Source organism: Microtus pennsylvanicus, chromosome 4, assembly GCF_037038515.1.
Source record: "Microtus pennsylvanicus isolate mMicPen1 chromosome 4, mMicPen1.hap1, whole genome shotgun sequence".
Taxonomy (NCBI): Eukaryota; Metazoa; Chordata; class Mammalia; order Rodentia; family Cricetidae; genus Microtus; species Microtus pennsylvanicus.
Genome location: NC_134582.1, coordinates 31,303,222 through 31,325,471, shown reverse-complemented (window position 1 = coordinate 31,325,471; position 22,250 = coordinate 31,303,222). Strand labels below are relative to the sequence as shown.

General features: G+C 41.2%; 1 protein-coding gene, 1 long non-coding RNA gene and 1 pseudogene across 6 annotated transcripts in view; 1 reads left to right on the top strand and 2 right to left on the bottom strand.

Moving 5' to 3' along the window:
• Positions 1-4,858, top strand: part of Snx2 (sorting nexin 2) — a 39,045-nt gene extending 34,187 nt beyond the window's left edge. The window contains exons 12-15 of one of the 2 annotated variants that reach the window (XR_012910284.1): positions 362-505; positions 2,122-2,206; positions 2,314-2,381; positions 4,364-4,405. Coding sequence is in view for 1 of the 2 variants with exons in the window: in XM_075968661.1 (XP_075824776.1) it covers positions 362-505; positions 2,122-2,202; positions 2,310-2,381; positions 4,364-4,414 (348 nt within the window). In the remaining variant the exon portion in view is untranslated. Of the gene's footprint in view, positions 1-361; positions 506-2,121; positions 2,207-2,309; positions 2,382-4,363 lie in introns of both variants that reach the window. The other variant, XM_075968661.1, reaches the window with a different exon arrangement.
• The window catches only part of LOC142847714 (uncharacterized), a 40,337-nt gene that overhangs the window by 16,873 nt on the left and 1,214 nt on the right, over positions 1-22,250 (bottom strand). For 3 of the 4 annotated variants that reach the window (XR_012910288.1, XR_012910286.1, XR_012910285.1), the window contains exon 3: positions 11,686-11,842. This is a non-coding gene — a long non-coding RNA (uncharacterized LOC142847714). The remainder of the gene's footprint in view (positions 1-11,685; positions 11,843-22,250) is intronic. The other variant, XR_012910287.1, reaches the window with a different exon arrangement.
• Positions 16,849-18,340, bottom strand: LOC142847713 (protein FAM32A pseudogene; annotated as a pseudogene).

Here is a 22,250-nt window from a genome sequence, read left to right as displayed (position 1 = left end):
CTGTCTCATGGTACTGGGATTACAGGGGTAGGTCTGGCCTATTTTATGTTTTTAATTTCTTTTTTTCCCCCAACATTTAAATGTTTTGCATACTGTTCAGTAGAACACTTCTAATGTATATCAGTAGTTTTTCATTAAATACATCTTTTTTTTTCTTTTAGATCATATATCTCTTTTACTCTTATTAATCTTATTGGAGGCCACATTTAAAATCCTAAAAGCTAGTGAAATTGCTATTGGCTTGCATATTTTCATTGTCTGTATACTTAAATAGTTGGCTTTATAGATTTAATATTATTATACTTATGTTGTAATGAGAGTATCTTTACACTGTTAACAGCCTTATGCCATCAACTTACAGGGTGTGTTTGACCATCGGATGAAATGCTGGCAGAAATGGGAAGATGCTCAAATTACTTTGCTCAAAAAACGTGAAACTGAGGCAAAAATGATGGTTGCTAACAAACCAGATAAAATTCAACAAGCTAAAAATGAAATAAGAGAGGTAATTAATATTTTCTTTATTCAGATTCTTTGTCATTCATATATGCATAATTTTTCATATTTTTTTCTGAGTCATTCAGCACTTAGCTATTTCTCCATAGTTTATGAATTACGTGATTTAGTTAGAAGTATTTATCTCCAGGAACCTTTGTTTCCTCACATGACTTTGACATGAGTAAAGCACAGAAGGAGGCATCTAAAGTTAACCTTTGCATTTTGTACATCTCTTTTTAAATGGCTCCGTTGTCAGATGGTTACTCATTTGTGTCTAAAATGGTTTTAGAGGTAGACCTACCCACATTTAGTTCTCTGGGCAATATTATCCCCCATATATATGTATTATATATGGTATTTTAACAAATTTGTATAAGTTTATTATAATTTATACACTTTTTTTGCCATGCTTCAATAAGGAAATTGAAGAGGTAGGACAACCTTTATATTACTACAAATAAGTACATCTGCTCTTTGCAGAGTATGGACCAGTGTTTTGGTTACATAGTGGGAAAATACCATTTCATTGCTTAAATCTTTATTTTAGCTGTTTCATTAGTCACTAGTCATATTCTGTTGTTTCCATACTGAATTTAATGATTATTGATGAGTCTACAGTGACAATAAATAGTTCCACTCTTTAAAAAAGTAGTCATTTTACCATTACAAATTATTTTAAAGTATTTGCCATATGTTGAAGTACTTCCATGACCATATAAATTGTGATAAACATGTATTATTGGAATTAATATTGTTGGTCTATTTTGAAATGTGTAAAAATTGAACTTCAGGTCTTTTATTTGATAGTGAACTCTATACTCAAAATCCCTCCAGGTGTATCTAATGGGCATTGGTAAGGTGGTTCTTTTATTTGTTGGTTTTGAGATGGGATCTAACCATGTTAGGTGGGATCTAACCTTAGGCCAGTTTGAAATTCACAGTTGTTTTTCTCAATGTTAGAATTATAGGCAGGAGCTACCATACCTGGCAGGACATTATAGTTCATTAACTAAGTATTCTAATCTTAAATAAATGTAGCGATGAACTATTAATGGAATTTAATCTGATATGTATCTCTACCACTAGGAGGTGAAATGCACCATTTTTGTGTGTGTATGGGGTATGCATGTATGCATATGTAATGTGTGTGGGTATATGTGTATGTGCATGGATATACATGTGTGTGCATGCATGTGGAGGCTAGAGTATCATGTTTGGGTATTTTATTCCATCATTCTCCACCTTATGTTTTGAGACACACTGTTTCACTTTAATCCAGAACTTGCTGATTTGACTTGCTTAGCTAGTCAGCTTTCCTCAGGGATCTTTCTGTCTCTGCCTGCAGGGTGCTGGGATTACAGGCAAACTGCCATGCCCATCCAGCATCTACATGGGTACTAGAGATCTAATTGTGATGATCATGCTTGACAGCAAGTGCTTCATCCACTGAGTTGTGTCCTCAACTTCTAGATACACCACTGATTGTGTTAGACTGGATTTTCCAATATTGAGATTTCTTGGGTCTTTTAGGCATTTTGGTTAAATTAAATGAGTAATCATGACAGTACAATATTTTTTTCCAGGCAAAAATAAGCATTTCTTTCTCTCGTTTGTTTTCATTAGTGGGAGGCGAAAGTACAACAAGGAGAAAGAGATTTTGAGCAGATCTCTAAAACAATTCGAAAAGAAGTGGGAAGATTTGAGGCATGTATCATAATTCTATACTTTCCTTAATTTTTTCTGTAGCTCTGTGGTAAAATTAGATTTAATTTCCTACTAATGTCATTTTTTAATGTATTGTACTTTAACAGAAAGAAAGAGTGAAAGATTTTAAATCTGTTATCATCAAGTACTTGGAGTCATTAGTACAAACACAGCAACAGGTAAGCTCATTTTCTTTACAGCTTCTAGGATTATTTTAAAGATGATTAGTAGGCTTTTAAAATGGAAGAAATATTAAAGGTAGATTAAAGAAAGGTAGGACAACGAAGGGGAAAATGCTAAAGTAATTGGAAACTACTTTAGGTCTATTTGCCTCTACTGAATAATACACAGAGATATACTATTCCCACAATTAAACCCTAAAAAGTCAGAGGGCCTGGAGAGATAGATCAGCAGTTAAGAACACTTCCTGCTTGTACAGAGAAAGCATCCACATAGCAGTCACATCCAGTTCCAGTGGATCCAACACCCTCTTCTAGCCTCCCAGAATGCCAAGTTTATATGTGGTACTAAACACTTACGCATGAAATCACGTAATAGCTTTTCCCTTATCTTTGAGACAGTCTGTGTATATACCTCAGGGTAGCCTGGAAATTGCTGTCCTTGTGCCTCAGCCTGCCTAGTGCTGAGGCTGTAAGGGCGCACCATGGCCTCTGACTTTATAGCCCTGGTTTCCTCTCCTTATCAGATTGACAGCTGCAGTAAGCACCCCTAAAACATCTTTCTCCTCTGCAACAGATAGAAACTTAGATGGAAAACTAAGTTTTAAAAGATTTTTCTTTGTAGTGTTTTGATAATTTTGTCTTATTTTTGGTACTTGATTTCTACAACTGGCATTTGTTTCCTTACCTAGGACTATGAGCTTTCATGATACATTAAAGTCTATGAAAGTCTTGCATATACAAATCAATTAATTTAGTGTCTTTAATAGGAATAATTCTTCCATTTAGTTTTAAAATGTTCAGAAATAGAAACCTGTCCATATAATATAGTATGTCTTCAAATTCAAGCCAGGCCCACTGGTGCAAACCTGTGATCCCAGCACCTAGAAGGGGAGTGCACCCTCGGGAGAGCCTGGTCTGCATAGTGAGTTTCAGGCTAACCTGGACTACATAACATAACTTTCAAATGAGCTAATAAAGTTAGATTTTTAAAAATGGAACTGCTGGGTAGTGGTGGCACACCCCTTTAATCCCAGCACTCTAGGGGCAGAGGCAGGTGGATCTCTAAGGACTGCCAGGCCTACACAAAGAAACCCTGTCTTCAAAAAATCAAAAACCAAACAACAATAACAAAAACCCAAAACCAACCAAACAAAAAACAAGCAAACAGCCTAAGAAGGATAAACTTAGTTCCAAAGAAGTTGTTTTAATTTAATTTTTTAGTATATAGTCAGTCTGTTTTCCAGTCCCTGTTTTTCTTTGTTACTCAATATTGACTTTTTTTCTTCCTTTATTCTTATCCTCTTAACTAGCAATAATATAAAAGTGTATATCCTAGAAATTAGGGTATGTCATTGTTTTATGTTGGAAATGGTCAGTTTTTAACTCATAATAGTATGTTTCTATACAATTTTGCATATATCTAAGAAGTATAAAAATAGATATTATGTTGCTTACAGTGGAATCTGTAATTATTTAGGAGTAATGTTTAAATAGGTCATTTATTAATTCTGTTGATAAGACATCTGGTGAGGAAATGATCCATTTAAGAGCCATATGTTGTCAGGCTTCGTGATGAACACTCATAGTCCAGCACAGTGAGGCACAGGCAGAAGGACTGCCACAAAACCAGGGCCAGACAGTTCTACACCGAAGAGAGAGAGAGCCTGTCTTCTTTCAGACAGGCCATTGAAAAACAAAGCAAAACCCACACACAGGCGAGGTGTGGTTCTGCACCCATAATCCCAGTACTGGGGTGGCTGAGGCATGAAAACCTGAAGCTTAAGGCCAACTTGAGCTAACAGTGAGACCCTTTCCCAAACAGGTAAGAACAGGTGATCCCATTAGTACATACAGTTATATACATATATAAATTAAAAAGACTAAATTAGAGTTAGTTGTTTATGTATATATTTTTAAAAGAATATATGCACTAAAATAACAAAAATATAATGAAATTATCTTTTTATTATCGCCCACAGCTGATAAAGTACTGGGAGGCATTCCTACCTGAAGCTAAAGCCATTGCCTAGCGATAACGTTATCCCTGTTAAGGAGACATTGGATTCCTCAGTGAGATCATCTAGAAACCATCTAAATAAACCACTATATATTTTATGACTTACATGTGGTTTTTTTATATATAAAGACATATGCGCTGACATTTTATCACCAGCTGCATGTCCTGACCCTCTTTGAATTCAGTGGACTGTGGCATGACATTCTGCAGTATTTTGCTGAATTGAACACTATTGTGTCTTAAATAATTGCACTAAAAGGTGCACCGCAAGGCCAGAAAATTTTACAATCTTTTTTCTTTTATCTTCTGTATTATGTTTACCCTCATTGTGAAGCAAATTAGCAAATGCATTGATTAATGTTCACTTATACATTCCTGTACAGAAATTATGATTTTGTGATTATAATAATAAAATGATATTACTTGTGAAATATTAGTAATAAATTATTTGAGTAAACATGTTAGGGATCTTTTTAATAAGAAGAAATATGTGTGTGTGTGTGTGTGTGTGTGTGTGTGTGTGTGTGTGTGTGTGTGTGTATAATTAATACTGTCATTCCTTAAATGTTTTAACTGATAGGAAATGCCAAGTTCTTACATTGAATAGCTAAATGAGTTTATAAATTGGCTTATAAGACAACCATAAATCAGGGAACAGTTATCTTGGTCATTTTAGGTAAAGAAGAGAATATTATAAATGCCCAGTTTAAGAGTCAGGACAGGTTGAGCATGCAATCATGCCTGTAATCCCAGCACTTGGAAAAGCTGGAATAAGTGGATCATTGCAAGTTCAAGGCCAGTCTGGGCTAGAAAGTCAAAGGATGGTATCTGTGTTTCAGTCATATGTGTCATGTATTTCTTTTTTCTTTTTTTAACTCATATGATTATCTTCAAATATTTTATTGTTGCCTCTGTTTCTATTTCAAACTAAAAGTAGGTCAAATGTAGTCATGATTGACAAAGAATTGGTGCCATATTAAAACACCATGGTTTGACGAGTAGCCAAGGACAGCAAAAACAAATCTGAAGGAAAATGACATGTGCAGTCTTCTCACAGTTCCTGCATGTCCTATTTAGATGACTGGTATTCAGTGATTAATGATGATGAAGTTATAAGTTATGACTGGCATCATTCATTTTCCCCAATCAGGTAACAGAAATAGACTGTTATAGAGGTGTGTAAACTTGGCCAATCAGACTGCATTCCTTGATTTTGGCCATCTACAAAGCCAGTATCTTAAGAGCATAGCATGAGGAAAAGGAGGGGTACATGGAGGGAAGACAGTGACACAATCCTTTGGACTTTTCTAAGATTCCATGTTCAACATACTGCTCATATGGCCAATAATTGTCAACTTGTCACAGGGTCCTGGAATGGTGAGCTTGTTTGTAGCATCTTCCAGCTAAACACTAAAGTACCTGGCTGACTCCCACTGTCTTGTGCTTGTTCATTGGTATTCTAAGCATGCTGGAATAGTTAGCACTAGAACTTCAGGCGGGTCAGCAGACTTTCAGCACCACCACCTCGCCACTTTGCATATGCTGAATGACTTTGGGTTGCATATAAATCATAGCTGGGTTCTCTTGACACTTGTTTGTGGAAAGTTGCCTTCTAATTACATGTGATGCCTTTGGCTTTCCTAATTTTTAGTTTTTACTAGGTCTTCTTAAGCTGAATGTGGTGGCATATACCTGTAATGCTACTACTTGGGAGACTGAGGCAGGAGCCTTGGGAGCTTGAGGCCAACCTGGCTACAGAGTTATCTCAAAAACAATAGGGGAAAAAAAAAACCAAGTATTCTTACTAAAAACCATCTGTTTATTTGAATTGGGCATGGTGGCACGTATCTAATCCCAGCACTTGAGAGGCTGAGGCAGGATCATGTGTTTGAGGATAGTCCTATTTACAAAGTCTCTCTCACTTCCAACCCCTCCCAATCTGTCAAAGGCATGCACACAAAGGCAGCCTTTCTGGAACTCCTTGACCTGGAACTCCCTTGTGTCTTCCTGGGTATATGAAGTGTCTCACCATGTCCAGAGTAAGGGTTTCAATTGAGACATCAACACCACCGTGGGTGCTGGTGCTGTTCACATGAGACTCTTAGAACCCAGGAGACATTGTGTGATAGTGAAGGCTCAATGAACTGAACAGGAAAAACAGTCCTAGAAGTCATGAAACCGTACATCGCTGCTTACATTGAAAATAGCATTGAGAAATTAATTTGTAGTAACACCTATCAGCTGTTTTCTACCACAAATATTGAATCCATGGGCCAGTGAGATAGCTCAACAAGTTAGGGCACCTGCCACCAAGGTTGACCCTACCTATTTTGATCCCTAGGTCCCACCTGACAGAACAGACGCCAAAAGTTGTCCTCTGACCACATGTACACTGTTGCATGCATGCCTCCTGCACACAAACAAATATAATTTATTAACAATTTTTTTTTTTTTTTTGGTTTTTTGAGACAGGGTTTCTCTGTGGTTTTGGAGCCTGTCCTGGAACTAGCTCTTGTAGACCAGGCTGGTCTCGAACTCACAGAGATCCGCCTGCCTCTGCCTCCCGAGTCCTGGGATTAAAGGTATGCGTCACCACCGCCCAGCAACAAATATAATTTAAAAGTAAATAAATGTTAAACAACAACAAAGAAGAAGAAAAACCTGTTGCCAATATAGTTAGTTTCCTTTGAATGAAGGCCTAGTAGTATGTCTATAGTTGTAATTCCAAACATGTGGTTTAGAAATAGCTAAGGAACAGTTATTCTGATCCAAGTTTTCATAATTAGAATACTCAATAATTCCAAATAATTTGAGTATTTTCAGTTTTGATGAAGCTTTTGAAAATAACCAAAGTGGGCTGGAGAGATGGCTCAGAGGTTAAGATTATTTAAAATATTCAAGCTTCACTATACTTAACATTTTTAAAGTTATGTATACATGTGTTAAGTGAAGGTGATCTGATTAGCAAATCAGATCCTAGCCAGGAGCAGTATCACAGACCTGGAATTATAGCACACACGTGCAGGAGAATTGCTTCAAGTTTGAAGCCAGACCCTATCTATCACCTCATCTCCCTCACAAAAAGAAGGAAAGAAGGAAAATTTTGAATCAAAGCCAGTAGTCTTAATATAGTAAAGTAGAACTATGAGTCCTTTTTATATTTTCGTTGAGGTATTCGGGTGTGGGTATGAGTGTGCCACAGCACTTGTGGAGGTGGAGGACAACTTTCCACAGTGTGGGTTCTGGGAATCAGTTTGTGTCATCAGTCTTAGCAGCAAGTTTCCTTAATCACGGAGCCACCTTGCCCCCCTTTCAGGCATTTTGTTTTGGAACAGAGTCTCACTTTATATCGCCCTGTCTGGCCCGGGAGTAAAGGCATGTCACATGACATCCTGCTTTAGATGGCGTTATGTAGCCCAGGTTGGCATCATTTCCTGTGTAGCTGAGGCTGACCCTAGACTAATTTTTTGTGTGTGTGCTTCAAGTGCTGAGATAGACATGCCCAGCTTGTAATATTTCAGACTGGTTTGATAACACACACCCAGCATCTGGTCAAGATCCAGTCTTAAAGATTCCCCCCACTTCTCTCTCTTTCTCTCTCTCTTTTTAATTGCAGGGAATCAAATTCAGGGTCTTACATGCTTGATAAGCTGGCATTCTATCACTGAGCTACAGCCCTAGCAAAAAGGGTTTGAATTTCAGTTTTTAAAACTATTTTCAACCATTCAGCTTGTATTTTACATACTGATATGTATCTCTGTTAGGGGTGGCCCTTGAATGCATAGAGCCTTGGGTCTGATCCGAGCACCCCATGAACTGGATAAGGTGGCAGAGAACTCATCAGGTGGAGACAGGAGAATCAGAAGTTCAAGGCCATGTTTCACCCCCATGTCCCATCTTCCTGTTCTGATTCCCAAATACACAACATTCCCCCTTCTGCGCTCACGTCTTTTTCAATCTCGATTTTGAATGCCAGAGAGCGTGTGTATTTATCTTTACAGTCTGACAGTTCACTTATCGTGATGCTCTCCAGCTCTATCCATTTTCCTGCAAGCAGCACAAATTTATCTTCCTTCCTGGATGACTAATGCTGTGTTTTATTTACGCCACATTGTCTTTCTTCCTGGGCTGGTTAACTAACTTGTGTAGTGTGGTTATTGGTAGGATAAATAAGAGTGTTCACAGGTATATATTGTGTGTCGCTGATGTATCTGTTCAGGGGTGGTAGAGCTGGATCGTTTGGTGATTCTCATTTTAGGTTTTTAAGTAACCATAATGATTTCCATACCTTACCAACTGCAGAAGGGCACACATACACCCAACAGCATCTGATGCTAGTTTTCTAGTTAACCATGCTGACTAGGGTGAGACAGAATTTCAGTGTAGTTTTAATTTGCATTTCCCTCACTGTCTAAATATGTTGAATATATATCCTTTCCAACTAATTTCTTAATCCAGATTCCTGAAAGAATTACAGGAACGCCCCTATTTCTGCCCCAATAAGAGTTGTGACTAAGCTACATTGCAACTTTACCCTTCTTGTCAAGGTTCCCCACATGGGCGGTCATGTGCTCATCTGAATCAGGGAGACAGCCAATAGATGGTAGTAATCATAGACAGGTTGAGCAAGCTCCTCCTATTTGAACCAGGGTGGTTGTAAGGAAGTGACAAGGAAGCCTAGTCACCAACTTAGGGACATGGAGACATTTTCATATCTGATATCCACATACAGTTAAAAACCATATGATGGAATTTCAAAGCATTTTTGATCTTACAAAAAGAATAGAGAGATGGCTCATGGCTTAAGAGTGTTTGGTGCTATTTGAGCAGGCCCAAATTCAATTCCCAGCACCCACAGCATAGTTCCCAACTGCCTATAAATAACTTCAGCTTCAGGGCTCTGAAACTCTTCTGCACTCCTCCAGCCACCTCCCTTGTACACATAGTTTTAAAAGTTTTTAAAGAAATGTGTATGGCAGTGTTTGAAAGATGGCTCAGCAGTTAAGAGTGCTTGCTGCTCTTACAAAGGATCTTCCAGTTCCCAGCGCCCAAATGGTGGCTCACAAGCTGGAGTTCCATGGGATCTGATACCTTCTCTGGCCTCCTTGGGCACCAGGTATGCATATGGTACACAAATATACACAGGAGAACACACATGCAGGCAAAACACTCATACACATGAAACTTGAAACGAGGAAAAGAGAAACATGTGCGACCTGTTTCAAAGTACAGATAAAAGACCAAATAGAATTGCCATCCCTTCCCTAAAATTCACAATGGAAAGGATCATGCCCAGCCTTTACAGTACAGAACCAGGTTAAGGAATAATGGAGGCCAAACATGGAAACTGAAAGGATGTTTTCTATATTCAGACTTTTAAAACGTGAATAGTAACAGGTAAGATTAATATTTAATTCAGATTCTCCAAAATATTTTAATATGTGTCCCAGTATACTGAATGCTATTGAAATGTTTTGTGTTGTCTTCTGCATCAAGGTTTTGATATCTGGTGTGAATTTTATTCTGTCATCACATCTTCAGCCACCGCTTATCAGCTATCCCATGGGCTGCTGGCTAGGATGTGGCCAGCATGGGTTTAGACAATGTGTATAGGAATAACAGCCGTGCAGCAGGGAGCTAATTGGCAGCCTGAATCTGGTGAAGAAGCTGACTGGGAATAAAGGATTCCAGGCTATCCTCCAGTCAGGTGCAGCTTTGTGTGTGCATGTACTGGGCACTCAACAGCTACTCTGAGTGGTGCCTACCACCTTAAATCGTGGCTGGACTATGCTTCCTCTTAAGTTTGTGTGTTAACTATGTGCAAACATTTTTTTTCTTGATATGTGGTAAGCTCTTCCAGATTCCTGTTCCAAGTGTCAAATGTTCTAGTAAGTCCTTTGGGGACCCAGAACCTGTTTCTTCACACTGTTGCTTCAAAAGCTGCTAAGAATGGATGACTATAGTCAACAGGGAAGTTGTGGCTTACTGTTTAATTCTTCAGTGAACATGGAATTTCAAATGCTTATTTTCCTTTTTTTATTACATACTTCTAAAAATTTACTGAAGATAAATGTTCTTAAGTATTTTCTAATTGAGAAAAATGGGGAGTTTTTAATTACAGACACATCCAGTTAAAGCTACCCACTCGGTTTTGGTTTGTTTGTGACAGGGCCCCGCTTTTTAGCCCAGTTTGGCCTAAAACTCACTATGTAACCCAGGACAGCATCAAACTGAAACTCAAGGTGATCCTCCTGCCTCAGCCTCCCCAAATCTGGGATTACAGGTATGTACCACTACACCTGCGTTTACCTACTTGTTAATAAACAGAACTTATTTTTACTAATGTCAATTTAACATGGTAAACTATTCTAAAGGAATACTTTGAAGGGAAAAATGTTCTATTTTAAACTTATATATGTAACTTTAATAAAACTCAATACAAACCTAGTTGCCTTCTTATTGCTCCATAGTGAAATCATTGATTTTAATCAATATTTACTCTAGTTCTCTACACAGTGTTCTCACTGTGTATGAATGTAGTATGTGTTTATGGGTGTACATGTATGCATATACATGTTTGACGGTAAACTTTTAAACTAAACTTTGGGTTTTAAATTTCAGTTGGAAGTATTTCTTAGGACCCGAGACATTCAGCGAGGGAAGAAGGGAAAGGGTCTAGAGGTCTCTACAACGACTGAGAACTCTGCTCATTTAGATTGTTCAATTGGTGTGTAGCTCACATCCCATTTGTGTGGCCACATTGCCTGGACTAATCTATAGATTTCTTAAGGAATGACTAGGTTCTTGTTTCTTGTAGAGCACAGTGTGTTACAGCCCAAACAATATAATAGAGTGGTTAGGAACAGTCTTGGGGCCCAGAGGGATGGCCTAGCAGTTGGGAGCATTTCATGTGCTTGCAAAGAACCTGAGTTCAGATCTTAGCACCCAAGTCATACAGCTCACAAGTGCCTTTAACTCCAACTCCAGGGCACATGATATATTATTTTGGCTTCCTTGGACACCTACAAACACACACACACACACACACACACACACACACACACACACACAAATCAAGAAAAAAAAATAGGCTACGTGAAATCCAGGTACATTAAATCTTGCTTCATGAATCTACAGAGAGCTTGATCAAGTTCTGTATCTCTAAGATTTAATCTTTTCATCTGTAGAATAGGAAGTGTCCCTTACCTGGCAGGAATGCCCTTGCAATAGCAAATGCCTGATATGTATTACTACACATTCAACAAGTATTTATTGAGCACTTACCCCAGTTTGCACAAAGCACAACTCGAAGTATAAGTCGATTAAACCCTTTCCTTCCCAAGTTGTTTTAGGTTAGAGCTTCTTGTCACAGCCAACAGAAAGCACACTATAACAGGTACCAACAGGGTTCCCTTCCAGAACAGTCTACCCAGGAGATCTGCTGTGTAGGATAAGAAAACAGGTGTGAAAAAAATGGTTGTGGTCAAAACCATTGTCTAACCACTTAGTAAAAGTTTAGAATTACCACTGCTGCAGAAAAGCCCATGTGCTTAGAGAGTGTTGTTAGTAGTAGGCCTTTACAGAAGTCTGAAGTCCCTCTCCAAATCTGAAGTCCCAGCCACTCCAGAAGTCAAGGCATGACTACCATAGGTTCAAAGCCAGCCTGGGCAACTAGGCTTATTTCAAGTTAAAAATGTGGGGTTGTAGGTTCAGTGGTGGAGTACTTGCCTAACGTGTGCAGCCCGAGGTTCACAGCCAAAGAAGGGCAAGAGAAATGGAGGTAGTTGCTAAGGAAAGAGTTTATTTTCCACACAGTGAAAGAACCTTGACTCTATCGTGGGCTCAGCTGAATACCAATGGAAGAAGGAATCGAGCAGGTGAGAGGCACCAGTGACAAAGCAGTCATCCCGGCAGGGCTGGCGAGGCTGGAGCACAGCAGCAGAGGTTGAGGGCAACAGAAATAAAAGTAGGCAAGTGTATTTCTTCCACCCATTCACATTACAGTCCACGTGACTGCTGCGTAAACGTGATGGCTGAGTGAAGGTCAGAGAATGTTAGGTGGATGGAAAGAGCCCCCCAAAGAAATAGAGCATTCCTCTGAGTACAGGAAAGGGAGATGGGCTGACTTGGAAAGGAAACGGGAAACCACAGGAATTTGAACTTGAAAGATTTTATTATCTTAGTGAAGCAAGAAATGAAACCATTACCCGAGGTATCAAAAAAGAAAATCAGCTGCCAAAACGTTGGATGACAGGTGTTTAAAAAGACAGAGGTGAGGGAGAACAATGGAGGAGTATTGCGTGTTAGAGTTTGGAAATCATGAATACACAATGAAGCCTGTAGCATAATTAATAAAAACCCAGAGACAGATACTGGGGTTCAACCTGAAGATCAGAAAAGCAAAGCAGCCAGCCACTGGCTCTTAACCTCTACTTCAATCCAAAATGGTGATCCTGCCTCCAGGAATCCCATATAAAGCCTGATAAAGCTTTTTTTTAAAAAAAGAGGAGGAGGAGGAGGAGAAGAAGAAGAAAGAAGAGGAGGAGGAAGAGGAGGAGGAAGGAAGGAAGAAGACTTAAGACACAGAGTCAAGCGGACCTTCTTGGTAACCATCTTCTCTCTGGTAGGCTCTGCTGCCAGCTAGCAGAGGCACTGCTCCTTTAAGAGAGGCTTCCTGATTCAGCAATAGCATCAAAGTCTTGAAGCTCTTTTAAGAGGCTGTGCTGCCAAACACTTCAGTGGTGTTTATGACAGCTGGCATCAGGCTTCTTGGTGGTGGGATGGACTTAGAAACTCTGTAGAGTTGTGGCAATGAATGTGGCTTCTACCAGTACCTGTGCCATGAAGCTAGACTCCCAAAAAGCTAAGGAATGGGGTGGAGCCAGCCACCAAAAGCCACAGCTTTAATCCTAACCATGTTGCTTAGCAGGTTAAAGACTCGTGTTCAGCAAAAGATAGAGATATTTGGTAAAGACAGATTCCAAAGGGGGGGAAAAAACTCTCAACGGTTTTTCCGATGGGGGAAGAAAACTCTAAACGGTTTATAGTGTGTTCAAAAATATATGTAGGCTTGGGAGAGAAAAGAAAAATGATAGAGTCCTTTAAAAAATCAGGTGCGGGGCACACCTTTACTCTCGGCATTTGGGAGGCAGAGGCAGGCATATCTCTGTGCATTCAAAGCAGCCTGGTCTACAGAGTATGTTCCAGGACAGCCAAAGATACACAGAGAAACCCTGTCTCAAAAAACCAAAATTAAAAATAAAAGAGATAGAGTTTTTAAAAAGCCACATAAAGATGGAAAATACACAGAGAATGTGGATACTGTATGTTACTGTGTTGTTTTTGAATTGTTTGACAGCTGAGGAAGGAGCAATGGCTGCTAAAAGATATTTGATTATAAATGCTGCTGGATTCATCCAACCTATATATTTTGAAAATGCCTTGAATTCAAAATTTAAGTCAAAAGGTATGTTACTTCGGAAAAGAGGTTTTGCTTTTGTTTCCACAGGAAATGAGAGGCTGTGGATTCATCCTGGGTTAAGAAAAATCAAGTTTGATCAAGGAATGCCCCCTGAAATATCTCCAATAGGAATGGATGGCCCAGATTAGCTAATGTTTCAGAGCATGTCTGTTGCAGCTGCTTATGAGTTCTGCATTCAGAAAAACTTCCAAGACTGCTCTGAGATGATCCAGCTTCACAGAATACTCCAGTCGGGACTTGACCCTAATCCTAAATTTTCTTTGGATCCCATAAGATTACCAACACCCCCAAGCAGCAGGAAGTAGCCTAGAAAACTATGCCCACATTTCCCCCAAAAAATGGATTATGGATGTTTGTCTTTGTTTAGAGTGTTGGTTATAAGTTGTTATGGATAATGGTCAGGGGGGGAAAAAGCTAAACAAAAGAGATAAGGTTCATAGTTCTTGTTATGAAAAGAGAAAAGGGGAAATGCTGTGGAATAATGCTCTTGTACACTATAAAGATGTGTCGCTTATATTAGTTTAATAAAATACTGATTGACTAGTATCCAGGCAGGAAATATAGGCAGGGCAACCAGACTAAGAGAATTCTGGGAAGAGAAAAGGCAGAGACACAGTCACCAGTCAGACACAGAGGAAGCAAGATGAGAATGCCTCCCTGAGAAAAAGCACCAAGCCACATGGCTAAACATAGACAAGAATTATTAGTTAATTTAAGGTGTAAGAGCTAGGTAATAATTAACCTGAGCTAATAAGTCAACCAGTTTATAATTAACATAAGCCTCTGTGTGTTTCTTTGGGACTGAACTCAGGCTGCGGGACCAGGTAGGACAGAAACTGCCATCTACAGAAGCCATGCCAGGAGGCAGGGGCAGTAGGATCTCTGGGAGTACAAGGTCAGCCTGGTCTACATAGGGAGTTCCAGGGGAGCCAGGGTTCTAAAGGAAGACCCTTTATCAACAACAAAAATACAACGAAGCAAAACACGCGTACACACACGTGTCATTTTCTTCAGCTATCAGAAAGCAGGACCTAAAACACATGGTTGAATTTATTTAGTATTCTGTTGACCGTTATGAGGGGAAAGCTGTTGGGAACACTAAGAGAGGACTGGGGACAGAATCTCACGGTAGAGTTCTTGCCTTCGAGGCCCTGGGTTCAGTCCCCAGCACCTGGCACGAAACGGGGATGGATAGAAGAAGGAGGTTGTAGTCCATGCTTAGAGGCAGCAAGGTCAGGGCTGGAGCCAGGCTACACGAGCCCTACCTCAAAGAAAAAGGAAAAAAGGCTACAGTGAGAGAAATGAAGATGTTTGGTGCTGTAGGACACGTTGGTCATCCTTATGTGTCAGGGGCAGGATGATCAGAGTTCACTCTCCTAGTCTACACAGGAAATCACACAGGGCTACACAGTGCAGTATGTTTCAACAAAGTAACGAGAAATGACAAGTACAAACTAAAGCGATTCAGGACTATGGAGCCAGCACTGCAGCCGATGACTGTACACACAGAAGAAGAAAGTCTCAGTCAGTAGAACACAGGAAGGAATCAATTCCATGAAAGGACAACACGCAGGTGGGCAGGGAGCCTGCTGGCTTTCTCTGGTAGCCACCAACCCTGCCACCCACCTCACACACCGAGCCCTGAGCACCTGGAACCAGAGCTGGCTGCAGGGCACAGTGGCTGGCGTCTGAGACGTGCTGCCCATGGGGCCTCCCTTGAGAGGGGGCTGCTGAGATTCCAGAGCAGTGGGTGGGTGGAGTTATTCACACTGCTAGCTGCAAGGGAACTTTCCACACATAGGGAAAGCATGGCCCGCAGAAATAAAACAGCGTGCCCTGTGGGAAGCACAGATCAGCCCAGGGCCAAAAGTCTTTAGACAGCTGAGCCAGGGCCTAATACCTGAGTCCATAGCTTGTAGTAGAGAAGTAGCCAGACTTCATGATCACGTGAGATTTGCGCCCCCACCCCCACCCCAGGGAAGTAAAAGTAAGGCTAGGATTGGCATATTAGGAGTGTCTGCTAAGTGTCTGGTTGTCTTCGTATGGCTCCTGCCAGAAAACCCCTATGGTAAGGCCTGCAGGCCCTATGGAAGCAAAGGCTCAGCAGAGGGGAAAGAGACCATAAACTAGACAGGATGGCTAAGTCCTGATCCCACCAGGGGGGAAGCTGCACGGGAAGACTGCCTCTGAGGCCAGCCTGCACTGAATAATGAGATTCCATTTCAAAAAGGAAGGGAAGGGGTGGAGGGGAAGGGAGATGAGAGGAGGGGAGGAGACCTCTGAGAGGGCAGGCCAGAGGCCTCAGTGCTGTTTCCTTGGCTGTTCTCCAGGGACTATTGCTCCACAAGCAAACATGTCTTCTCGCTTCAGAACATTCTGGACATCTGGAAAACGAAGTACTGGAGGACATGAAGCTAGGTCTGACTTGTGCCAGTGTGTACTGGTGTCATGACAGGGTGCGGTGGCGCAGGCCTTTAATCATTTCAGTTGAGAGGCAGAGGTAGGCAGATCTCTTTGAGGTCCAGGCCAGCCTGATCTATATATGGGGTTCAAAAGACAACACGGAGAATTCTGTGCGCGCCCCTCACAGATGCAGTGTGGCCTGCAGAAGTGGATGCTGCTCACTGTCCGGCCAACCCCTGCCCCAGAATGGAAAACTCCAGCACATATTAAATAAAATGCAATCCGCCTAGGGGATGGTCAAAAAAAAAAAAAAAAAAAGACAACACGGATTAGAAGGGATGGTGATCCCTGTAATCCCAGCACCCAGGAGACTAAAGTAGAGGGACGGCCACAAATATGAGATCAAGGTAGACAACATAACAAGACTTAGAGCAAGACTCTGTTAAAAAACAAAACAAAAGACACAGGATTAAGAAACAAGATCCAACTATGTGTTGCCTCCAAACAGATAAACCTCCCTGACAAAGATGGCCGAAGAAAGGAAGTGTTAAGGGTGGCAAAAGTAGATTTCCATTAGAATCAGCTACCTTTATTCTTATAACGGATGGAAATAACTTTTTTTTTCCATGACTGACACTTGCTTTATTCTACATGCCAGCTCCAGGGATTCCTGGTAGCCTTTCAGTATCCATGGTAACAGAAGTTGCTTCTCTCCAGTGTGTGCACAGGTTCTCCAAGAGGTCCACCTAGACTCTCAGATGACGAAGCTCTACAGAATCTGCACCAGGGCCCTCCCACCACACCAGGTCTGCTGGCACTTTGCCCTGGCATTGTCTGGTATTTGGTGTCCTTAAGCCAGGAATGCCAAGCAGGCTTATGGCATGTGCCATATGCTTGGAGCCCCAGGTGCCATCATTGAAAACTGGATTGATTAGCAATGTCTGCAATGGCAACCACCAGGTGGATTGAGGGGCAGGGTATGTGCTGGAGACCTGTGTCCCATCCTTGCTTCAGGTGGCTGTTGCTCAATGTAGGCTGTGTGGTCTGATGTCCAGGTGGCCCAAAAGCAGCGGCACTGTGGAAACTTGTGTGGTGGGCCACAGGTGGGAGCTTCCTGTCCTGGCATTATGGTGCAGATGAAGACAGATGCCACAATCAGGGTGGGAAGGGTACCCTCCTTCCATGGGCCTAACCCAGAAAAGACCCGAGCCTGTCAAAGCACAATGTTGCAGTCCAAATAGAAAAGGGTACACCCGGTGAAAGAACAGCCTGACTTTAATCAAGTTTCAGAAAAGTCTGGTTTCAGCAGATGTACCAGGCAGGTGTAGGGCATTCTAGAAAACACCGACGTGAGCAAAACAGCCAGCCTGACCTGTCTTTTGCACCGGGGCAAGTTACTTGGTCCAGCTGACTTTAGGAATGTCAGTGCTCGGTGAGTGTGTCCAGGTGTCGGTTGAAGTCCTCCACTCTCTGCTTATGGGTTTTGGACACCTTCTTCAGGATTCTTTCCATTTGCCGTTTCTCCTGCATCTTCTCGAAGGCCGCCTGCGCTGGCGTGCGCTTGTCCAGGCAGCGCCTCTTCTCCTCCTCGCTCTTCTTACTCGTCCCCACGGCCTCCAGCAGCTTGGCCTTGTCTTTGTCTTTTTTTCTTCTTCCGCTTCGTCAAGCCCAGCTCCGCGAAGCCTTTCAGCTTCAGGGGGCCCTTCTGGACCTGCTGGTTCGCCTCCATGGGGTTCGCCCGCCCCGCGAAACCCGGATGGAATTAACTTAAAGCCAAAATTAATTCAAAGAGACAAAGATGGCACAACATATTAATAAAAGGAAAATCCACTTCCTGGCTGGATACAGAATATTGAGTATATAGGCACTGAACATTGAAGGTCTTTCTTTCTTTCTTTCTTTCTTTCTTTCTTTCTTTCTTTCTTTCTTTCTTTTGTGAGGTCCTGGGTTTAGCCCTTAGCATTCCACTACCCCCCAGAAGATTAATGCTTTTTATTTTTATTTTTTATTGACATTTATTGAGCTACTCTTTTCTCTGCTCCCCTCCCTGCCTCTCCTCTCCCCCCTTCAACCCTCCCCCCCAAGGTCCCCTTGCTCTCAATTTACTCAGGAGATCTTGCCTTCTTCTACTTTCTACTTCCCATGTAGATTAGATCTATATAAGTCTTTCTTAGTGTCCTCATTGTTGTCTAAATTCTCTGGGATTGTGGTTTGTAGGCTGGCTTTCTTTGCTTTATGTTTAAAAACCACTTATGAGTGAGTACATGTGATAACTGTCTTTCTGTGTCTGGGTTACCTCACTCAAAATGATGTTTTCTAGCTCCATCCATTTTCCTGCAAAGTTCAAGATGTTGTTATTTTTTTCTGCTGTGTAGTACTCCATTGTGTAAATGTATTACATTTTCCTTATCCATTCTTTGGTTGAGGGACATTTAGGTTGTTTCCAGGTTCTGGCTATGACAAACAATGCTGCTATGAACATAGTTGAACACATGTCCTTGTGGCATGATAAAGCATTCTTTGGATATATACCCAAAAGTGGTATTGCTGGGTCTTGAGGTAGGTTGTTTCCTAATTTTCTGAGAAATCTCCACATTGACATCCAAAGGGGTTGTACCAGCTTGCATTCCCACCAGCAATGCAGAAGTGTCCCCTTTTCCCCACAACCTCTCCAGCATAAGTTGTCATCAGTGTTTTTGATCTTGGCCATTCTTACAGGTGTAAGATGGAATCTCAGAGTTCTTTTGATTTGTATTTCTCTGATGACTAAGGATGTTGAACATTTCCTTAAGTGTCTTTCAGCCATTTTAGATTCCCCTGTTGAGAGTTCTCTGTTTAGGTCTGCACTCCGTTTTTTAAATTGGATTATGTGTTCTTTTGGTGTCCAATTTCTTGAGTTCTTTGTATATTTTGGAGATCAGACCTCTGTCTGATGTGGGGTTAGTGATGATCTTTTCCCATTCTGTAGCTGTCATTTTGTCTTGTTGACCGCGTGAAGGTCCTAGTTTCATACACACAGTCAGACATAAAAAGACAGAAAGGTCCTGATATAATAATAGTGAGTGACTTCAGTACCTTTATCTAGTCAATAGGTAGGTCATCAAAACTAAGAGCTGACAAATGTCAACAATATTTGACATAATAGATCAAATAGACTTAACAGGTATTTCCAGAAGACGCAGGATGCACATCCTTCTCTTCAGAACTCTCTGGAATGATCACACTTTACGATATACGGCCAATAGGAACAAAGAAAAAAATTGGAATAATTTCTTGCACCTTGCTTGATTAAAGTGAATCAGACCTAGAATGCAATGGCAAGGGGAAACACAGAAAATAGGCAAATACATGGAGACTTAAGAAACCACTTTGGAATTGGAAAAATCAGAGGAGAAATTTAAAAATTGCTACAACTGAATGAAAATAAAAAGCACACCTTATCAGAGCATGTGGGAAACAGCAAAGAAGAAAGTTCAGAGCTCTGAGTGCTTCTATTAAAAAGCAGAGAAAGGATTAGCAGGCCAACACTTGACTGGATAGATCCCTAACCCCACGTAAAAGCCAGGTGGGCATGGTGGCTGCCTGTAATCCCAACACCCAGGAGGCAGAGGATGGTCAGGGGCAAGCTGGCTAGACTATCTGGGACTGGAGAGCTCCTGAGATTCCGACCCAGAAAATAAAGTGGGGAGTGTTTAAAAAACATCCTACCACAATTCAATTTCAATTTTCTACATACATGCGCACACGTGCACATAGAGATATGCATCCACACCACACACTTGTGCATGTGTATGCACGCCACACATCCGCGTGTAAAAGAAAAACCCCAGAGACCTCACATAAATAATTTGATCATGTTTTAGAAGAACAAGAATGAGATACAACCCAGCATAGTATTGAACAAAATTATAAAAACCCAACTAGAAATTAAGGGACGGACACTAAAAGAACAACACAAAGCAAACAAAACAAAGAAAAATAAAGTTTTGTGGAAAAAGACAAGATCGACCAAACCTTTACCAAATAATCAAAAAAAAAGAGAAGGCTCGAATTAACAAAATTAGAAAAAGGGGGAGGAGGCATCAACCCCAGAGGGTCACTGTTATGGTTTTGGTCCCTTTAAGAGACAAGCCACACCCATTCCCCTCCCCATCCGCTGAGGCAAGCTGATCTAAACTGATACTCTGAAAACATGGGAAATCTAGAAATGAGTATGTTTATAGACACATATGACCTATCAAAACTCAAGCAAGAGGATCCATGTTAAACACATCCATAACCTGCAGCATGATGGAAGCAGTCATTGTCTCCTGACAAAGAATTCTAGGGCGCCTCTAAGAAACAGCAAACACTAATACTCCTCAAGCTGTCCCACGGGTTGGAAAGGGAAGGAAGAAAAGAAACTAAGACAAACCAGTCTAACTCATTCCACGCGTGAAAGACCTCTGTACCACAAACTAGAGAGGCCAGACCTGGCTGGCCAAGCCTGGGTGGCTAAGAATGACCTTGAACTCCTGATTTTTCACCCAGGCTAACCTTGGCCACCACCTCACCCAAAACAAACAAACAAACAAATAAACACACACCCTGTCATTATCCTGAGACCCAAACCGCGTGAGAAAAGAAGAAAAAACTGAATACCACTATCCCTGATGGACACAGATACAAAAATTCTTTATAAAATACCTGTAAACTGAATTCACCACAATACATTTTTTTAAAAAAGGTATGCACTACAATGATGCTGGTTTAATCTGGGAGAATGCTTCAACATATGCAAATCAGACACAAATCATTAGGTCATTCCAATGGACACAGAAAAGGCCTTTGGCGTCCCTTCGTGATGAAAGCCCAGAATAACAGTGGTCAGACATACCTCAACACAATAAAGGCTACGCATCATAAACCTATGGTCAACTTTATACTTAGTGGCGAAAACCTGAATGCATTTCCTCAAAGATCAGGAAGGAGACAAGGGTGCCCACTTTCCATTCTTCTTCAATAAAGAGCCTGAGTTTTAGCTACAGAATTAAGGCAAAAGGCAAAAGTGGGTGCGAGGGGGGAGAAGGGAGGAGATTGAATATCCCTCTTGGTAAGTGGAAGTATCCTATGTATGTGTGTTGGGGGGAGTGCAAATCTACAACCCCTGTCACACAACAAGAGGCCAAGGCAAGAGGATTTTAAGTTTGAGGTAGCCTGGGCTATATAGTGAGGTTGTGTTTTAAGAAACAAACAGCCTGATTACAGAAACAAACAGAAAGCAAAGATATCCAAACACAACAATCCAGAAACACTACTGATTTTCTAACTTTGTAAGTTCCACTGCAGATAGCGGCACACAACACTTCCTTCCTGGGATGTGACATGAAGTTTATACACAGGGCCTGACCTCTTCTACGCGTTTTGTGTAAGTACTTAGATTCTAGAAAAATATGCACCAGATATAGTACCACAGAAAAGTGTCTTGGCTCCATTTCTATTGCCCTGTTAAAACACTGATCAAAAGCAATTTGGAGAGGAAATGGTTTCTTTGAGCTCACAGTGGTAATCCATCAAGAAGGGACGTCATGGCAGGAACTTAAGAGCAGGAACCTGGCAGCAGGAACTGAAGCAGAGACCAGGACCACAGAAGACAGCTGCCTGCTGCTTGCTCTCCCATGGCTTGTCTGTTTGCTTCCTTAGACCACCCAGGACCTCCCCCACCCAGAGGTGGCACTGCGCACAGTGCTATCAATTAGCAATCAAAAATGCCCCACAGACTTCTCTCCTGGTAATCTGACAGAGTACCTCTTCTTCGATTCTAACTTGTGTCAAACAAGAGCTAGTTCCAGGACAGGTTCCAAAAGCTACAGAGAAACTCTGTCTCGAAAAACCAAAACCAAACAAACAAAAACAAAAAAATAACGAGAACAGGGAGAATAATGCATTTATTTATTTGCTGTGTGGGAGAGGTGGGGGTGAGTGG